General features: G+C 36.5%; 3 protein-coding genes across 7 annotated transcripts in view; all 3 read right to left on the bottom strand.

Annotated features, from left to right (window-relative positions):
* The window catches only part of LOC123709916, a 45,002-nt gene extending 41,805 nt beyond the window's left edge, over window positions 1-3,197 (bottom strand). For 3 of the 5 annotated variants that reach the window (XM_045661526.1, XM_045661528.1, XM_045661527.1), the window contains exon 1: window positions 2,994-3,197. The gene's annotated coding sequence lies outside the window, so the exon portion shown is untranslated. The remainder of the gene's footprint in view (window positions 1-2,993) is intronic. The other 2 variants (XM_045661530.1, XM_045661529.1) reach the window with 2 other exon arrangements.
* Window positions 3,198-12,173: 8,976 nt separating this feature from the next.
* Window positions 12,174-13,830, bottom strand: LOC123709919. Its single transcript, XM_045661532.1, has 2 exons — window positions 13,471-13,830; window positions 12,174-13,145 (listed from the first exon to the last, which is right to left on the bottom strand). Exons 1-2 carry the CDS (start codon window positions 13,793-13,795, stop codon window positions 12,199-12,201), a joined length of 1,272 nt encoding a protein of 423 aa, XP_045517488.1. The 5' UTR covers window positions 13,796-13,830; the 3' UTR covers window positions 12,174-12,198.
* Window positions 13,831-13,973: 143 nt separating this feature from the next.
* On the bottom strand, window positions 13,974-20,038 carry LOC123710005 (protein deltex). Its single transcript, XM_045661655.1, has 11 exons — window positions 19,849-20,038; window positions 19,223-19,439; window positions 18,946-19,082; window positions 18,666-18,879; window positions 16,426-16,632; window positions 16,094-16,230; window positions 15,911-16,019; window positions 15,593-15,840; window positions 15,219-15,409; window positions 15,040-15,148; window positions 13,974-14,945 (listed from the first exon to the last, which is right to left on the bottom strand). Exons 2-11 carry the CDS (start codon window positions 19,419-19,421, stop codon window positions 14,739-14,741), a joined length of 1,758 nt encoding a protein of 585 aa, XP_045517611.1. The 5' UTR covers window positions 19,422-19,439; window positions 19,849-20,038; the 3' UTR covers window positions 13,974-14,738.
* Window positions 20,039-20,115: the final 77 nt, after the last annotated feature.

The following is a 20,115-nucleotide window of genomic DNA, read 5'->3' as shown; positions in this document are numbered from 1 at the left end:
TGTTTTATTTCAATTTGTAAAAGCTATGTTAACCAAAGACAATAAATACTACCCATAAACTTGCGTTGCATACAATAATAAACATTTTTGCAGAAAGTGCATAAGTACATGACCAAAAATGATTTATGTTTTATTATAATTGCATATAGATATCATAACAGACAAAGTTGCTTAATTATTGAATGTTCGTCCAAGTAGAAAAGGAACTTAGTAAAGAGACAAGGTTTAATGGGAGGGCGACACGCATCGCGGCCCGACTTGAGTGCCAGCCTGTGAAAATTCACTTTGACGACACTATGGGAGAGCTTTTGTTCTTGCAACTTTTAATGCAGATATTGCCATTTGTGATAGTTGCTTATTGAAGTATTTTAGCATCGCTATCTAATCATATCTTTGTAACAATCTCTGTTACACGCTCACTGCTGAATTTTTTAAGCGTTTTTCAGAGTCTAAATTGGAAATAAAGTATAATATATATGTCTATCTCAAGGTTGCAAACCAACATTAATTTAATAAGCGTGAAAGTTGTATAATAGTTTAAGATCAATAAAAATGATTTTCATGTGCTGTACCAATGCGTGAATGCGTTTGTGAAAAGTCTTCTTAAAAAAAACTCAAATTGATAAATAAGGAAAGAAATCCCGTAGTAGAATTTTGTACTAGAAGTAGTGCTTTTTACAAAATCTCCTTGTTAAATCTCCTATTCAAATCGATAATACCAAATGATATAATCAACAAGAATAAAAGTTTATCCACGAAGTAATTACTAATTATATAAATAATTAATTATTCCGTGTGCATCGTATACATAGAGTCGGTATTCAATGGAGATAACGAAAGGAATGCGGAGGTAAATAGACAAACTAGAGTACTTGTGATAGAACACGTAGCGATCTGTCATGTTGGTCGGAGATGATAAATATAATCCAAGCATGTACTGTAACAAATATCTCCAATGGGTGGTAATGTACGTGGCATATAAATGTTCATTTTGATCCTAGATTCAAATCCAAGGCCTCGAGACTAAAGCATCCTAGAAAAAGCTGTTGGTACTTATAAAATTAAGAGACGAACAAATAGTTACAATTTTCTACAAATAAAATGAAGAAAGTGGGCAAAATCAGACAAGGACGAATAATGCCGTATTTACTATCCATTTAATTTAATTAATTCCGACAGAACCAGTTTGTAACGATCTTGTTCTGTTATCACTTATCATTCGTAGTATTAACAACTTGCAATACTTACTACAAAATACACTCTCTATATATAGAGGATGATGTTAAAGGCAGAACTGATCTTATACCTACCTATCGGTTGAATCATTCTGAAGTCAATTCATTCTGGAGTTGACTTTTGCCATATGAAGTATTGGACTACCTAAACAAGAAGTTGAACAGTTTTAAAGCTCTCCAGAAAATGGACTCCACATAGTGGGTCAATGAGTGAAGCGATAGACACAAGATAGTAATGAAATATAGGTTAGGAGACAAGTCATGCTCTGGTGCCACTATATCGGGTGACACTGACGCAAGCCAGGAATGCTGCCCTTTGTTCATCACTCCTCCGTCAGGGTTGGTGGACAGTGTAAAGTAACAACTGGTTAAAAGCTATAACAATGGATTATAATTGTTTTAAGATCTAAGTGAATATGCCAATACCTAAAAAGGGTTAGTTAGAGAATAGCTTACGAAGATTGTCACTTGCAGTTTACATCGAAGCAAACATGGTTAATGGTTTCACCCGAATGATAGTGCAAATATTCTCTTCTGTAAATCAATTCTGTCCATACTAAAGAGACAACCCTCAATGTAATTCGAGTATAACAACTATCAACTCCTGGTGTCGGGTGACACAAGTGTTCGTTTGTCTATGTTACTTACGTGAACATTTACATAATAAGTTGTAGTCTTATGCTTACAATGGTTTTGTGATGGTTACCGTAATATTTAGAGTTTATATCTTTTCGCTATATAAAAGTGATTGCGTTAGTTTTGGATATATCTTATAACAAACATCACTTAACAAAAAATTGCTAATTCTCTCTTCTAATACCTATCAAAAATAATACCTAAAGTACCAGAAAAAACAAAAGAATACCTAAATAATTTTGAGAGTAAAAGACTCTCAGAAATAGTGAGCATATCAGTTTCATGATTTAAGATTTGAAGTCAAATTATGTTCAACCAATTAGAAAATATTTAATTAATTACACCATAATAGTGTACAAACAAATAATAATGTAGTGGCGCTACAACCGCGTTAGATCTTTGGATCTTTTTTTATAATTTTTCATTTATAATGTAAATTTAGTTGAGCACAATCATTTTAAGAATCGATATTCGTCATTTTTTAGCTATAAAATCATACATTAATCTCATCCGTCATCCGTCATTAAAACGTTTGTATGCGGCTTATTAGCACAATGTATGGCAACCCTATAGTTCCGTCGAAGTAGTGCTTACCGATGACCAAAGCGACAAAAATCCTTTTTAGTTTATCTGATTGATGTTTAAACGCTGTCTTTGCCTAAGTAGGCAATAATGCTTGGAGCATAAAAGGTCATAAATCTTTTGTTTGTTTTTGAAACACACACCATTAACAAGGAGAAAAGACGAGTATGTCTCATTATTTACTAAACAATTTAATCTCATTTCAATTGCCGCGACTGTAGAAATTATTGACAACCTTGAGAAACAATTCAATATACCAAAACAGGATCGTTTTACGAAAATAGAAAAAGTGACATCATTGGCAAAACCACCATATATGCACATTGTCAGTCGAGAGATATAGTACATTCTAATATATATTATCTAATTAAATTTTATTATCTATTTAAATAAACAAGTGCAATAAATTCCTCAAAGAACCGTTTATTCCTTAAACGCAGGGCTCTCAATAATTCACATAACTGAATTGAGCACATTAACCTTTACTTACATTTCGGTTACAGAATATTAAATATAATTTTTTAACAATAAGTGACTCACCTGAGAGTGTCGTCTAGCAGCTCACCATTTAAGTAGCGAAAAACACAGTTCGGTCACTAATAAGTTAATAAAGCTCACATATGTTAGCAAAGCGGGATAAGTAATTGTTAATCGCGAGTCGTTCGTTCGTGAAGGGTTCACGGAGGGATAAGGACGTGCGACACATACGTCGGTCGGATGATGACTGGTTAAGCCTGCGCGCGGCGAGCCTTGCTCATGCGCGGGCGCAGACGTGTGGCCTCCAGGATAACTCCCTCCTCCCGTAAGACTCGATATCTTCGTTCCGAGAAATGTTATTGCTTGTATAAATGTCGGTTATTTAGTGGTTCGGCGTTTTATACTTGAGATACGTTTATTGCAGAAGACGTTTGTGAGTTCTAATAACTTCACGCAATGTTTGGAATATAAATGAAATTAATTGGATAATTATTATCTTTTACAGCTTAAAAATACTGCTTATTAATTATGTTTATTTGATATATCATAGAAAACATTTCTATTCAAATACTTTGAAGATATTGAAGATGAATAAATAGAAAATTGTAAATAGTTTCTTTCTTTACTTTTTACTTTTAAAAAGAAACAGAAGGCCTACAATGAAAACACATTAAACAAAATCTGTATTCTTGTCTTAAACACATATCAGGAGATCCTGGCCAAGTCGAAAGGGCCAAGGTTGTATAATAAGCATTTTCTAATTAATTCAGAGGTCTCAAACAATCATTTCCAAGACAGGCAAAGATATAAACTGTACATAATAATGTCCCTCATTAGCAATATGTTGTCATTAAAGAGCTAGATTATAATTTTAATATAAACGCTAGGTATAATTTAATTGCAAAGGATGCAATCTGGTTTTACATTAAAATAATTTTATTTCATTAACGACGCATGTACCTTTAATTGGAAACTCAAACACTGCCAGAATTGAAAGAAAATAACTTATATCGATTTGAAAGCTGGAAGAAAACCTTTGTCAAGGCGATCTGGGTAATGCGTTATTTACTTTTTTGTGGTATTATATTATTTTTTAGTTCAACTAGTAATGAACGACTTTACAAGATCAACACAGGTTATATGGCCAATTCGTTTAAGAAATTCAGAAATATTTTCTCTAAGCCTACCGCCGCAAAGGTCCTAGCTTATTTATCGAATAATTAAATTGTAATAAACTAGAGAAACTAATAGACACATAAAGGTGTCGGGCTCACAACATCAGAAATGAAATAAATCCGAGCTTACTTTGAAACATAAACAATAATTATTCAAAGTTATATAATACTTGTTTAATAAAATAACCTGCATGTTATTAATATGTTATATAATTATGTACTTGCAAAACATGTATTGGAAATACAATATAAAACATTGCGTGGGTAGATGGAGAAACGAAGAAACGTCATAACCTCTAAGCTTTCAAGACTTTGACGGAGCTTTAATTAGTTAAAACTTTAGAAAAGAAAAATGCCGTGTTAAAAATTACAACATGGAAGTAAACGGCAATAATATTAGGAATTTTCATATCGTGTCCTCTCAAAGAACAAGATTAATTAAAATAAAACGTAGAAGTTATGTATATATTTTAGTTCGTACACCATAACTTTACCAGTGAATATAATTTATGTAAAATTCAAAGTATTGTTTACTGCACCGATGCCGCGTTGACGCAACACTGACCTCACCAATATGCATCATTACTTATCATAATTGACTAATGTTTAATAAATATTCACAGGCTTCTCCTAAAATAAACAGAGCACTAAAGTGCATTGTGTGTGAAATAGGCCCTCTTATGATTAGCACCTAACAGGACTGAACTTACTGACATATATCATTAAAATAATATTTATAGAGTCACAATGGTCAAAAAACAGAGAAATGCACTCAGGATGCGCCTTAGGGCTATGTACTGAATCACGGCGGCGGACCCACGATTCACGATTGAGGCGCGTGGGTTATACTGCCATTTAGACCAAACCTTTTGTCCTGTTATTTATGCATTTATTTACAAAAAACCCAACCACGTATTTTAATAACAACATTGATAACCAAGAGAAAGAACAACACAAATTAGCACCACTATATTAACGAAATATTTAAATGAACTTAATCATCACATTTAGTTAATTATGTAAACATTTACGGGGTTTTCAGATATGTCCTGATGAAATACAGTGCCTCTGAAACCCCGTTTTAAACCAGAAAAACTGATGGTGATTTACGAAAGCATTAACTTAAAACTTTCGCGTGAATTTAAATATGTTTAAATTATATTAAAAATGCAAAGACGGGTCAACGTGTTGGTTACGCATTCATGCTTACGGTACACGAATTGATGGGATCTTAGTGAAGAGCAACTAGTTCTAACTCCAAAGAAGACCTGGCAGCGTCAGATTATTAAAAAAATAAAATTTATTATTAAAAAATATTGATTACTTTATAATTTATATGTAGTTTAACCTCGCTCTACTTTTCCTTACAATAACTCAGGACATTCTTATTCATGTCAAATGAATTTTTGTCACTGCTTGGGCCGCCGTGGAAGGTCGCAGGATAACATTCAATAACGACTTATTCAGAGCTGAAAATAACTAGGGTTTTCAACATGCACTTATATACAGACCTATTCATCTCTCATGAATGTGTAAAGTGAAAAAGGTTAATTAGTAAATAACAAATCGGCCATGGGCCATTGCATGCAATGCCAATATAGGAGATATGCACGGTCGTTTTGGTGCGTACCCCCTGGACAAGTCCTATTAAATTAAACCTGAATGACAGCCCTCTCCGGCCGAGCCGAACAGCGTGGGCGATGACGTCACCCCGTCGCGAGCCTTATTTGGGTTCCCCTGTTTCGCGTAATTATTGAACATCGCTTATGTATTTAACTACATTTTGGTGTTTCCATTTCAATGTCAAGATCTTGTTTATGCTAAGTGCACATTAGTTTTGGCTCTAGCATACATTTATAAAATGAAAATATTGAGAGAGCTTTGAATCATTTCAAAACTATTTGGCGCAGACATTTATGAATAGAGCTTGTAAGGTTTGCTAATTACTCATTCACCTAAGAATCGGCGATAACATTGAATGAATTATGTGTAGGCGCCTCCTTGCTCTTGCCATTGTTTAAATTTGAAATGCAATAAAGATTATCATAAAATTAAATCCATGTAAGTATTAATGCCTCTTTTGTATTTATTTTAAGAAAAACGTCTGCCAACGGGCATTACAAATCTCGTTCTTTCTGTTTTAAAAACTACGGAGGAAGGTATTCAATAGGAATAATAATATATTAGGAATGGATGATTGACAAAAGCGTTAACTGGAAAGCGAAGCGAAATCGAGGACGTCTACTTTAAGTTTACTTTTGAGAGCAAAAGAGGATTTTTGTTTAATAATCAAATATGCTCGTAAGGTGAAATAGGAATGAATTCATTTTGTAATAGACACGGATTTTGTAAAAAAAATTATGAAACGGCTTAACACTAGTGTCTTCAAAGTCTTTACATCAAGAAAAGGAAAATATTTAGACATTTTCAATGCAAAATTTTCTACCTTAAGAGATAAAATTCAATCTTTTCTATCATAGAACAACCTTAAAATAATTAATCGTTGATAGGTTTCGATAGGCTTTGCATGTTCTGTTTTAATGATAATACTATTATTTATTTTGAACTACAAAGGTACATAAGTCGCTTTAAATATAGGTACAAAAAGTTATCGAAGAAACAATAATTATAACAAAAGTTGAGAAAAAACATCTATGTCTTGAGTCACATCTGAGTCGACAATCCTTTCTGCCGGTCTCCTGACAATCGTCGTTTTTGTCAATATAAGAACCAAACCAAATTGAGTATAATTTGGTTTAATTTTTTTATTAATATATATTCGAACATTCACAACAATATTCCTAAGAGAGATGATCCCATAGTTGGCGGCTTGAGGTAACATCAGCTCTAATTAAGCATTTTGGTAAATAGCAATGTTAAGGCATAGCGTATTAAATTATGTAAGTATTGGATAAATATATGGATTTAAGCTTGAAGTACGACACTCATTGACGCTACTATCGCGTAAAAATTTAGCGCTGTCGCCATTAAACCAGGTGTTTTAAATAAATCTCTACCTAAGATTATCGTCATACTGGTGCAAATGTGAATCAACAATGATAAATGTTATGTTGGTATGGAACCCATCAAACTTAGCATTAGTAGTCATCTTACATAAAAAAAACACAGTACGAAACCAATGCCCGAGAGACGGGTAGGTAAACAATTTGCGATTTCTTCTTTAATCAATGAACTATCTGAACCACAGTTAATCAGTGCTTGCAAAGAATATCAGCCTATGCAAATTTCGATTAGAGGATGAACAAATAATTACCAATTTGATGGTTACTTAGAATCTTTTAATTTTTGTAAAATAAGTAGATTCAGAATGTCCAAGTTTGTGACAAGAAGAACATCGCGTGTATTGGCTGTTCAGTAGATTTATCAACAGATGTGCGACGGGTACCCTCATTTTTATCTTTATTACGTAACAATAAATAGTGTCGTTTTAAATGTCCTACCTTATTACAAAAATGGCAACGATAACCTGTAGTTAACTCGCTTATTTTAAGGCGTTTAGAAGCCTCACATTCACCACGGATCTTCTCTGAATATCGCTTAAGATGTTTAATGTTAGGGTGCGTATTTAAATGCCTATCAAGTGCCACAAAACTCGTCGGAGTATTTTTAAGTAAATCTGTGCGTAACTGAACATCATTGCTAAGAACTAAAACACTATTATTTACTCTATAATGAATACTTTGATTACATTTCGTATCAGGGCTAAAATGCATATAAAAAGATTATTCACGCACTTTTATTCTTTCATAGCCACCTGTGTGCACGTTGTATATTGTTAAAAGGCTGGTTCTCCATATGGAGGTAAATAATTAAGAATTACAGGTCGACCTCGATGACCTACATTTCGGCTGAGTAATGATATTGTTCAAGGGCCCGTTTATTACGATACGACCAAATGCTCCCCTGTCATGCACTTTTTATAGACGAATCCGTTTAAGCCTCTTCTTATCGTCCTCATGACATAAACATAGGTTTTTTCAAAAGGCATTAAAACAAGTTGGTGTGCTTATCGTGTCGGTGATTAACCAACTTTTTGGAGGCTCTTGTAAATTCAACCAGAATCAGGATTCATCTTTTGAGCCTCAGATATATTTATTCAAACTAAATTTACCAAATTCATTCAAAATGTATTAATAAAACACGTTATTTGCCTATCGATCGGATTTGATATGGTTAGGTTAGGTCACGTTAGATCACTTCCTAAATACCTGCGGTGCAATATACCTCATGTCGCAAGCGCAGTGGATGTGTGTCGTAACACGGGTTCAGTTCCCATTGCAGACAAGTAACGCGATACTCCGCGGTTTAGTAAGTTGCATTGCACGTTTGACTGAGACGTTACATAAAATTATTATAAGTTTTTACCTTAAACTGAAATTTACATAATAGGAGAGTCTCAAATTATTCTCTACATTTTATTCACATGCACACGATTTCCGTCTGAGGTATTGATAAAATATCACTTAAACGTCCTAAGTATAGTAAAAGCTCTATTTTAGTTAACAATGTTATCAGCGTAACATTAATCAGTCTAATCTATTGCACACGATCGTTGGACAGATTCATTTGTCACCGAAACTTTCACATCCTTAATCTATTAGAAAGTGATAACTGATAAGCTTTTATCTACTTGACGATGCTAAATGCTATCACTTAGCATTACAGAGATTTAATAACTGACATTATACACTGCTACTTTAACAACTTTTTTTTATAGAACAGGGGGCGAACGGGCAGAAGGTTCAATTGATGTTAAATGATACCGCCGCCCATGAACGTTCTCAACGCCAGAGGGCTCACGAGTGGGTTGCCGACCTTTAAGGAATCTGTACGCTCTTTTCATGAAAATCCCTAAGTGAAATTAGTGCGGAAATACTTCAGCGGGCACCTGGTTTCACTTAGCATTCTACACTAAGTGACAGATACTGTCTTAAAAAACGCTCAGTTGTGGATGATGAAACTCAGCATATTAATCCAAACAACTTCTGTGAACACACTCCATGGTAAATTCGGTAGGAGATCCAGAGAGAGCCCCTACATCTCTAAGCAACGCTAAGGGATCAAGCCACTTGAAAATTGACTTGCCGTTGACGATTCGAATCGGTATTTGTTGCGGTCAAGCGTTTAGAGCTGGTACTGGGGCGCTCCTGCCCAGAGGTGAGAACAATACTCCATGTAGGGCCAAATTTACAGAGTGACGTTCCGACTTGCTTTACGGCACACTAAACTAATAGGGCTAATATAGCCTTTCCCTCCAAATGAATGAGAAACAAACGTGGATCGATATTTCAACGCGAAGTATTCCGATGACAGTGGTCTTAAGAAAAGTGACTTCGAGTGGAGAAGTAGCGTTTAGAATCCTGATCTTGCCACACTTATTTCGAGCAACGGGCGTTATTTAGTTCAAAACCCACAGGATTTTAGCAATTACGTGACGAAAGCTGCAACTAACCATTCCCGTTTTAATAAAAACTTTTTTCTTTCTATTTTAAAAACATCAAATGAAACGTTACACAACTGTCAACGTAACATATAACACGCCTTGCAAAGTAGGTATTTATGTTTTGTTGCATAATTGATGTTAACGACTGGTTAAGGGTAATGAGGTCCAGCAATGAGACATTTTTTTAATATTCCACAATGTTAAATTATTGTTTATATAAGTACCATAATAAAAGGTTCATTTGTTTAAATTACTTGAAGATTTTTTAGTTATTTTCTTTGGCAGCTAAGCAATACATTATGGTGTCCCACAAAGAACGGTTCCATTGCCGTAGATACATAGTTTTTTAACAATAAATAGCGTGCTTTGCCTAAATACCTCGATAAATATTTTTTATCTTTCTTGTATTAAGGTCATTAAGTGTCGTGATCTACTTCTTGTAAACAGTTTTCCTCCACACTCATGCGCAAATTCCGATAATTGATTTGGTCCATATTTAGTTACCAATGATAAATTCTTGTGCGGTTTCATTCAATTAATTACTGGTAACGGACTTAACAGTTCTTATTTGGATTTTGTAGAATAGCTCAATAAATTGTAGATATCGCCACCTTCGTAGTAATTGCTCTGTACTTATAAATAGAGTTGTAGACTAATAGACATTTACTACGACATCTACCGGCTAGAAATCATGCCTCGACTCGTTTGATTAATAGTATAGTTTATGGATTAGCATATATTTCAGTTAATTTCGCGTGGGAATCGATTCTGGCATCACTTAACGACAGTATGACAGAGCTTAATCATTTTTATCTCTAACGTAGGCGACTATTTGCCGTGATTTATAGTTTTGAAATAAATATTTAGACTTGCCAATATTAGATATGAACCGACAAAAGTGTCAGTAAAGTTCACGCGAACAAGGATATAAGATTTTACGAATTTTTAATGTTTTTTGAAGAAACTAAGTTAAACGCAAAATGTCAACACACAAAGGATAACAAATTTTAATATATCTCGCATCTAGACTTCATCTAAGTTTGTTTAATTTTATAAATAAAAAGTGTCGATCATGTCCTCCGTAAGATCGCGATTGCCGTATAGGGATCGAGGCGCCCTTGTCCTACTGCTCACGTAGCTATATTAGGGCTGAAAACTTTTAATTTTACGGATAAATATTTAAAAAACTGTACACCTGAGCAAGGCTGGAAGATTTAGACCGTTAAAGATATAAACCTTATGGTTTATATCTTTAACGGTTAATATAATCAGCTTAAAGGTTGATTTCGTACGACATAATATATCCATATTCCAGCTTTAGTAAGAACATTTGCAATCGACTACTTCAAGCGAAGACACTTTCATTAGCAGAGATTTAAAAAATTTAAACCTGAGTAGAGTCAATAAAACGGATTTTAGATTCACAGATTATACATTTATACGGGCAATCATATTTCGTGAATTTAAAACACAGCCCTGGAAGCTAAGTGATTCCAATAATTCAATAAAATGTTATGTAAAGGTTCAGTACAGGCTCCAGCGCGCCATTTGAGAAGACTTGTCGTGTTTAGCATTGATTTATGGACTTAACATTTTTGTGTTCTTTAAAATATTACCTACGCTTACATTTTAGCCGACATATTCTAAGGACACAAAATAAAATGATTCGTTTTGAAATCATGTACGTGAGATGCTCGACATTTGGACTCAAGAATCACGTACTTTCAATTCTATATTAATTTACTTTAGGATTGTAGAAAGAAATCACTTTATAGTAAATTTCAACTATTATTTCTAATAATATCTTTCGCTAGATGGTTTGTGTTTTGCTTTAATTTCAGGTAACCGATGGTGACTTTAGTATATTTTATTATAAAGTATTAATTGAGATTATATTGTGTCAAGGTGCACAATACGGCTTAGTATATATTTCACATGTTTAGACATCGTTTTCTATGAATATCTACGATAGTCATAGTCTACTTTGCACTTTATTTTGGTTAAGTAAGCTTTGGGTTTCTTTTCATTATTTTTTATGGTTTTTTTTTGTTGTGTTTATTGCTGCTTAAATTTTGCTTTTATTTTCAATTATACGTTATTTCATCGACGCTCCCGTTATTCTTATATTAATTTCGAAGCATTACTGAAATGTTAATAAATAGGTTTTATTAATAAGAACATTCGGAACACAAAGCTCCTGACATTACGCGCTGTGATTCTCTTCATTTATAAACACTCGTGGTCCTTGGCGAATTATACCTAGCTTTAACGAAAAGATAAATCATTATAAGTATATAGCACGTTTCAGGTATGTTTATGCAGCGGCTAGGCAGTTGGCAATAGCCACCCGATATGGCGATGCCCAAACCAGGCAAGTCTCGACAGATGGTCATCGAGCGCAACTGTTCGCAATCAGACATATGGGATTAGTAGTGATTGGTAATCGCAAACTATGGACTAATTTCATAAAAATTTTATACTTATTTTGGTTTACTTAAATTTAGTACCAAAACGAACTTACAACAAAATATCTGTGAGACAAGAAATATTCGTGTTGTATATTATTATTATTAACCGCAAGATAAGATTATAAATGTTAATTAATAATATTGCATTAATTTAATTTAATCTACAAAGGTTTCAGAATATATCTATCTACAAATTCTTCCGAAACTTGTAACTGTCTCTCTCTATAAACCGTACATTCCCGGGCGAATGCCAGCACCGGTTCACTCCTGTCTTCTTCCATAAGCTTCGCAAACGTTTCGGGGTTGTCAAAAGTTTTCTGAGCCAAAGATGGACTCATGAGCGTGAATGGAAATATCGCCATTGCCTGAATCATCGCAAACATACGGGCCCGCTCGCACCAATTGAAAAAATCCCATCTCCCATAGTTATAATCTTTTAACTTGCTCTTCACTGTATCATCTAGATGCTGAGTGAAAACTGTGTAATACTGATTAAATATCTCCTTTTCGTGAGCTCTTCGAAACTCTTTAGACGTAGTCAAATATAGAAATATCATGAGATCGAGCGCGGGTGGAGCGTACCGTACACATTGGAAGTCCAACAACACAGCCTCTGTTGGGTGCCCAAGTTCGTATCGGAAAAAAATATTATTTATCCACAGATCTCTATGAATAATTACATTCAAGCTATCTTTACTGGGCTCGAGGTCCTCGCAGCCTTTAAAGAAAAGATTCGTGAGTATTTCATGAAGATCATCGATATTTTTCTGGATTTTTGTAGAAAACGTTTGAATTAAATTAAAAGATAACTTTGCGGCGGCTCGAAGCCATGGTTCGGTCCAAGGAGCGTCGAAATGTTGCGACTCCTTCAACACGCTTATATGGTCTTTGTAAAAACTGTTTCGTTGGTGATGAATAATGTCTCTTTTTGCTTCAAAGCACGCGAAGCTGGCGTGGAATCGTGCCAAGGACGTTACAACGACCGCGACGTGCTCCAAGTCCAAACATTCGTGATGAGAAATAGACTTGTAGCCTTCAACCGACAAATCAGGCATAACAATGAGGCTGTCCGTGTGTATCCAAGCTTTTGGACACCACGGTTTCTTTTCTGCAAAAGATAAATAAATAACATTAGGTGTAATTTGTGTCTGTTCAATTTCTTTACATTATAATACAAACAGTTGTTCGAAAGATTGAAATAGATCGAGATAAATAACTACTGGCTACAAATTATATTTAAAAAATGCCATCTTTTACTGATTGATATATTTAAAATTTCTTTATATATCTATAATATATGTAAATGAAATTGTTTTAATTTTGCTATTGTTATATGCAAACTTGTAATTATAATGTGATTCTTGTTAACTAGGCGTCATTTCTTTTATCCGTAAGTTACATACTTTATTTTTTTTATATGAAGTCAAGCTTACCGTTTGCGACGTCTATTTCCTCAAATAACTTGTAAACGAGGTTCTCTCGTTTAAAAAAATTATTTTCACCGATAAACTCTGCTTTAGGTTTATTCAGAAGCGGCAGAAGCTTTGCAAAGAGGTGTAGCTTCTTAGTGAAATCGCCATTCTCGAGGTGAACGATCATCTTAAAGTGGTCTCCCAAGAAACCGGACAGCCCCTGGCCGGCTACTTTTATATCATACCCTAGTATCGTCCATTCGTGTGATGCCGCTTTGTGAACGATGCTCTTTATATCTCTCTCTGTAAGAATGCTCTTTACACTTTTACACTTGAGCGCCTCCATACTTAATATTACCTCTGTCGATATCCAAACGGTATTTATAGGATGAAACGCCATTCAGAAGACTATTGTCAGTTTTCTTCCAATATTTGAGTTGTCTGTATTTCAACCGATAAAATTTAATTTAGTCTCTCGTGACTATATTTACGACTACGACTATATTTATCTCGTGACGATATTTGTTCGATAAATCCTAAATAAAAAAATGGAAGTTTATCTGGAAGACTAAGTCTCCGAGAGCTCTGCTACAATCTTAAAATATCTTATAAAATTTCAATAAAAATACAACCTATCTCTGACATTAATAAAGGCACAAACTGGCAAGACTGAGGTATTTCTCTCTTGTATAACTCCAACTCTTACAAATAATCTCTTATCTTACTTATTCACCATTGGGCAATGGAGATTCTCGGACAGGCTCCAGTTTCGGGAGACGAGGTGGAGATGCCAACCCTTCGTTACACAATTCTTACTCACTCCCTTATACTTTAATTGTAATTATTTTAATTTAATTTATTTAAAAAATGCTTCTCAACTTATATGTCAGTATAATTTATTGATCTTAATTAAAATACTATATTCTAATGATGACAAAAACGCGTGAAAGCAATTGCAGGCGTTAAATTATCATATCATAAAAATTGAACTTCGACAGATAAATATATTTTGAATAAATACTTTAGACGTCGGTCACCGCACTTCGTTTTTTTAAATAAATTATTGTTCGTGACCTAACATTAAATGGCGTCATTGGAATGCCTCAATTGGAAGACTCGTTTTACCCAAATTCTACTTTAATAGGTATAGATATTAGTATTACTTTTATAAATGTTAAATATTCCTTTATGTGTAAATAAATATAGTAAATAATACACATGAAATACGAAAATAGACAAGTTCCGTTTGTACTGGAGAGTCACACCTTCGAACGCGCAGCTTTCTCTCGCTACGAGCCACAATCCCTGAGCAGAGATGTCAGACAGTGCAAGGTGTCCAGGAGCACCTTGTCGGGCGAAGGTGGACCGTAATGGTGGGGCGCGGAAGGCGGGGCGGGGATCCGCCACGAGACTACGTGTTCGCGGCCGGTCGTCCGAGACGCAGACACCGTGAACAGGACGCGGCGCTCCCACGCGCACTGCAGACCGGCCAGCACCTGACGGATGGACGGTGGATCACCCACATTAGTCACGTGATTGAAAAGCTTAAAAATAGCAGCGAGTTAATGGTCACAGTGTTTGGTGAAATACCTGTCGTCCGACGGGGGTGTCGGGCAGGAGGGTGTGTCTCGGGAAGCCCACGGCGTAGTAGGGGGAACCGGGGGCCGGGTGCCCCGCCCCTTGACGACCCGACTGGAAACTGCGAAAGACAAAACCGAGTTCAGAGAATACGGCAATCGCGTCGACGGTGGTCGCCGGACTTCGCTCACTTGTAAGTCACGAGTATGGAACCGGCGTGCGAAGGGTGCCCGGGGAGGGAGTCGGGCTGGCGCCTCCAGGCCATGGAACCGCACGGCTGCTCCCCTCCGCTCTCCCGGGCCTCCCTTTCTCTCTCTCTATCTCTATCCCCGCTGCGACCGTACTGCTGACCGCATACAAGGCACTCGATGTAGGTGGCACCCTTAAACAATTAATTGGCAATAAGACGAAATTCAATAAAGTACACATCCGATTGACGATGACTGCTATATTCGAAGAATAGCACGTTTCATTACGAGTGCGGAAGGCGTGTCATTGCAAAGAGTTCCGACAAATTTGTTGACATCCTATGGAAGAGAATCAATACAATAGAGTTTGCGCCCACCTCGGTCTCCCGTATCTTCCGCTTGTGAATGCGCAGACAGCGGAGGTGCATCTCGTGGCCGCAGTGCACCAACGCCACGACGTCTCGGAGCTCGCCTCGCTCGTCCAGGGGCAGCGCGCACGCCGGGCACCACGCCCCGGCCCCTCGCCTCGCGCCCCCGCCCCTCACGGGCACCACGCTGCGCCACACGGCCCACTCTTCCTCGCTCACTCCCACGCAGCTGGGCTTCTCCAGCAACGGCTCCGGACCTATTTAACTTTGCTCTCGTTATACCGCATTCGATGAACCCTGAAGTACAAGGCGGATGCCGGGAATCACCTGTGTTGTTGTCAAGTGCGTGCGGATCGGCAGCGGGGCCCGTCCCCGTCGTCTCGAAGACGTCATCGCTGCCCATGCTGCAGTTCAGGAGCTCGCCGACCGACGCTTGCTGAGAGCAGACAGAGTGGCGAATGAGCAACGAACGACTCTCCGAACGGACTTCGGGCGGTCGTCTGCCTGAACCTGTAAGCTCTCCTTGCTCTCGTGGCTGAGGTACGTGGACACGGTGTCGACGCTGTGCCGTCGACCCGACCTGCTGCTGCCGCAGTCCGTCTCTTCTTTCTCCTTCTCCTTTATTTCGTTGCCTTTGTTATTATTGCCTGTGACAATGAACCACTTGTTTATTACCTATATATAGCTTTTTCAGTCAAAATACCGAGCTCGTCGTTTAGTAAGTTTGATATAAAAAGGGGCTTTCGAGGTGACAACGAAACCATGCTGGATTTTTATCGGCCACGTTTCACCTGATTCCCGAGCAAACCAAATCACCGGTGTTTTGTAGAGGACGATCTTACTGAAAATATTGAGGTTTTGCAGAATTTGGCGAGCGAGTCCCGGCTTCCTGTCTCGGGGTGAAGCACTGCGCGCCCCTTCCCGCACCTCCCGACTGAGGCCCGAGCAGGGGGCCGACTTCACGGACTGCACTGACACCGCAGACTGTACCGATTGCACCGACTGGACACTGGACCCCGTGTGCTGCTGAGGTATACGCGGTCGACGAACTAAAATCATAGCAAGACATACTATAGATATTATATATATATAGGCGGAGTGATATATGCCGCACATGAAACGAATGTGTACTAATGTAAATAAAAACTACCACGATACACGTATGAGGCTCTATGGCTGGATGTCGAATATAAAGTAATCTCACAGAGTGCTTTTTGATATAATCGATAAAGCGTCCTTTGAGAACACAGTACTTATAATAAGTGATTTCAATTTACCACACTTAAAATTGCCACTTAACCAAGTAAAGAAACTAGACAAAGTAAGTGAATCTTTCTTTAATATGTTCTCTAATAGCAATTTGTAAACCAAATCACAAGAAATAGAAACGACGAGGAGTAGACCTTGTAGTTTGACGATATGACGATACTCTTATAAGTGAGGTACTTTATTATCCTCCAGTTGGAAGAAGTGACCATTTGATACTCACGGTCTCTCTACAAATCATTGGTAATGCAGTTAAGTCTAAAAAAGAGATCCAATATGATCTCTATAAAGCTGATTATATTAGTATAAATAACCAACTTGAATCATTGATTATTCAAGAGTGCTCGGATCGGATGATTTGTAGACCAACTTTTAGAAAGAAGAAAAAAGAACTATGGCGTTTATACAGAATAGCTAGGACTGATAGCATGTACAGAAGATACATATATAAATAATTTGATATTTAAGCTTACGAAAAAACGACGGAGAGAATTTGAATCAAATGTCATTGATACCGGTTCAAAATCCTTTTTTAAGCATACATCCATAATCTACATAGATTTTGAGAAAGCTTTTGACCGTGTCCCAGTTCGCCGATTTTTATCGAAATTAGAGCACTTCGGGATAAGAGGAAAAAATTAACTTGGATTACGAATTACCTTGCGGAAAAATGTTTTAAAGTTCGCATTGGAGACATACTATCCTTGCCTCGACAAATGTTAAGTGGCGTACCTCAAGGATCAGTACTTGGCCCTTTACTTTTTATTCTTTCTTTAACTCACTATAGATTTCGCATCTTATCTTTGCCGACGACATTAATTTTTTTTGGAAAACCACTCTCCCAATCTCAAGCAATACAGGGTGGCTTAGATGATATTTTTGATTGGACCAAGCAGTGGCAGCTGTCATTAAATGTTAATAAGTGCACATAGGAAAGAAAAATCTGGACAATACTTATAGCCTAGGTCAACAGCAGTTAATGCCAGCATACACACAAAAAGACTTGTCAGAATGTCACATCATGAATGTTGTAAAAAAGGCTAATTCCATACTCTATTTTGTGAGAAAACCATTCAGATGCCTATTACCAAGAACACTCTTAAAGATATATAAATGTTACATTAGACCACTATTAGGCATATAGTATTAGGCATACTGCCTACAGTATTTGGGATGCTTATTTCATAAATCATATTAGTATGCTTGAAAGGGTTCAAAGAAAAGCCACGAAAATGTTCAGGTCACTTAGGAATAAATCTTACAATGAGCGTCTTAAAGCACTTGACCTCACTGATTTAGGAAGTAGGCGATTAAGAGGAAATCTCATTGAAACCTATAAAATCCTCACTGGCCACTATAATGTTCCAGGAATTGAGGAGCTCTTTATTTTAAGTGAAAATACACATTTGAGGGGTAGTTCTTTAAAACTGAAAACTACTCAATATAACACAAATTCCCTAAAAAAACTTTCTTCCAAACAGTAGTGGCCGACTGGAATAGCCTTCTGGAAAGTGTAACTATTGCACCCTCTTTGAACTCTTTTAAAAATAGGTTGGATGGTTTATCCAAATCTCAAAATACGCGCGCATCAGCTCATTAAGCTGCTAGTCTGTCTATATACACATAATAATAATTCAAATTATCAAAATTAACATCAAAACTTCAATGTTACAACTTAATCTTAATAATTTACACAACAACAATGTGGAATTTTAATATCTTTCTTTTCACTTTAAAATGAGTAAAATTTAGTTAGTAAGCAGAGTATGAGAGAATTATAATACTTGACAACCCTCTAGACATGAAAAACTCTTACCATCAAAAGATGCTCTCTCAGGTGGGGCAGGCGGAGGGGGTGTAGAGCGGGTGAGAGGGTAGGGCGGATGTGCAGCCCTACGTAGAAGCCTCAACACCCCAGGTAAACCTGTAATGTGACGTTGGGCAGTCATACTGGATAGTGACACCACCCACCCATCAAATGATACAGCTTCGATTCCCCGCTCCCAAGCCTCTTCCAGACGACATTGTACCTGAAATTATAATAATGAATTATTATTAGATACATCTTATTAAAAAAATATTACAATTAAACAAACCTCCATAGGCAAAGGGTCATATCTGAGTTCAGCGGCTCTGGGAGGATCTGCTAGTCGCGCCCACTCCCAGCGCAAGCCACGCCCTCCGGGAGAATTCACACTGTAGCATGATCGTCGTACACGACATTCTGATATACCTAGATTAAATAATTATTTAGAACTTATGCAAGATTTGCCACAGCAAATTCAATATTACAATATTTCAAGTTAGTCCTTAAAAATATGTCCTGATAAAAAACTTAACTTTTTTACGTTTTTAATTGAAAATAAAACATACTTTGTGTCTCTGAACACTGTGTCAAAGTGCGTAAATTGACATAGTGCCCTTTGAGAGCTGGTTCGGCATCTGCCAGGACAACCCGGGTTAGCTTTTTGGCATGGGCTCGTTCTAACGTCCTTGCAACACCAGGCGAATGAGGCAGCCACTGACCGTCATGCTGCCACTCCCATACCACTACACAGTGGACTGACGACATTACATAAACCTAAGAATCCTGCAATTAAGATACCACATAAAATAGTTTAATATGTTGAATGCTCACATGCCACACACAAATTATATCTTATATTAACTGAAAAAAATCATAATATAAAGCAAAATCTCTAACCTAGGTATGTCCTACAAACATTTACATATGTAATATGTATACAGTAAGAAAATATATTAAAGACCATAAACATTTGTCGTAAACGCCTCTGGCTTATATATCTTGTTTGGAGACTGTTATGCAGTTAGCTAAATTTTATGATAAGAAGCACTAAGTCAAGTCAGCTGCAGTAGTAGTGTGAGTCGATATTTCTATAGCATGCATACTGACCAGGAATTATTAGTCAACACACTGTAGAAGAATTTAATGCTATCCATTTAATGTTACACGCAGAATTACGAAACTGTTTACATACCATTTTGATTAAATCCATATTTACTATTCATTCCTCCAATTGTTTTCACATTAAACGTTTTCATTTATATTGAATACATTTCATAACATGACTTCGATTATTAAACTACATGGCCATAACTTAAACTGAATTTTTTTATTTAGCATTTTAAAACATAATTCACCATTTCTATATTCTACTTATAAATAGAAATCCACAGATTAATCTACATTATTATATTGTGCTATTATTAGGTTTGTTTAAAAAATATCTTCCATTGTAAAATGT

Source organism: Pieris brassicae, chromosome 5 (assembly GCF_905147105.1).
Source record: "Pieris brassicae chromosome 5, ilPieBrab1.1, whole genome shotgun sequence".
Lineage (NCBI taxonomy): Eukaryota > Metazoa > Arthropoda > Insecta > Lepidoptera > Pieridae > Pieris > Pieris brassicae.
This window is presented reverse-complemented; position numbering and strand designations above follow the sequence as displayed.

What these genes read in the sequence shown, in the direction of transcription:
- LOC123709919 (XM_045661532.1), bottom strand. Translation starts at nt 13,795, where the DNA reads ATGGAGGCGCTCAAGTGTAAAAGTGTAAAGAGCATTCTTACAGAGAGA. An exon ending in GGAAATAGACGTCGCAAACG is followed by an intron (nt 13,146 to 13,470) that starts GTAAGCTTGACT and finishes TATCTTTTGCAG; the next exon opens with AAAAGAAACCGTGGTGTCCA.
- LOC123710005 (XM_045661655.1), bottom strand. Translation starts at nt 19,421, where the DNA reads ATGTCGTCAGTCCACTGTGTAGTGGTATGGGAGTGGCAGCATGACGGT. An exon ending in GCAAAACCTCAATATTTTCA is followed by an intron (nt 16,231 to 16,425) that starts GTAAGATCGTCC and finishes TCATTGTCACAG; the next exon opens with GCAATAATAACAAAGGCAAC. An exon ending in ACACCCCCGTCGGACGACAG is followed by an intron (nt 14,946 to 15,039) that starts GTATTTCACCAA and finishes TCCATCCGTCAG; the next exon opens with GTGCTGGCCGGTCTGCAGTG.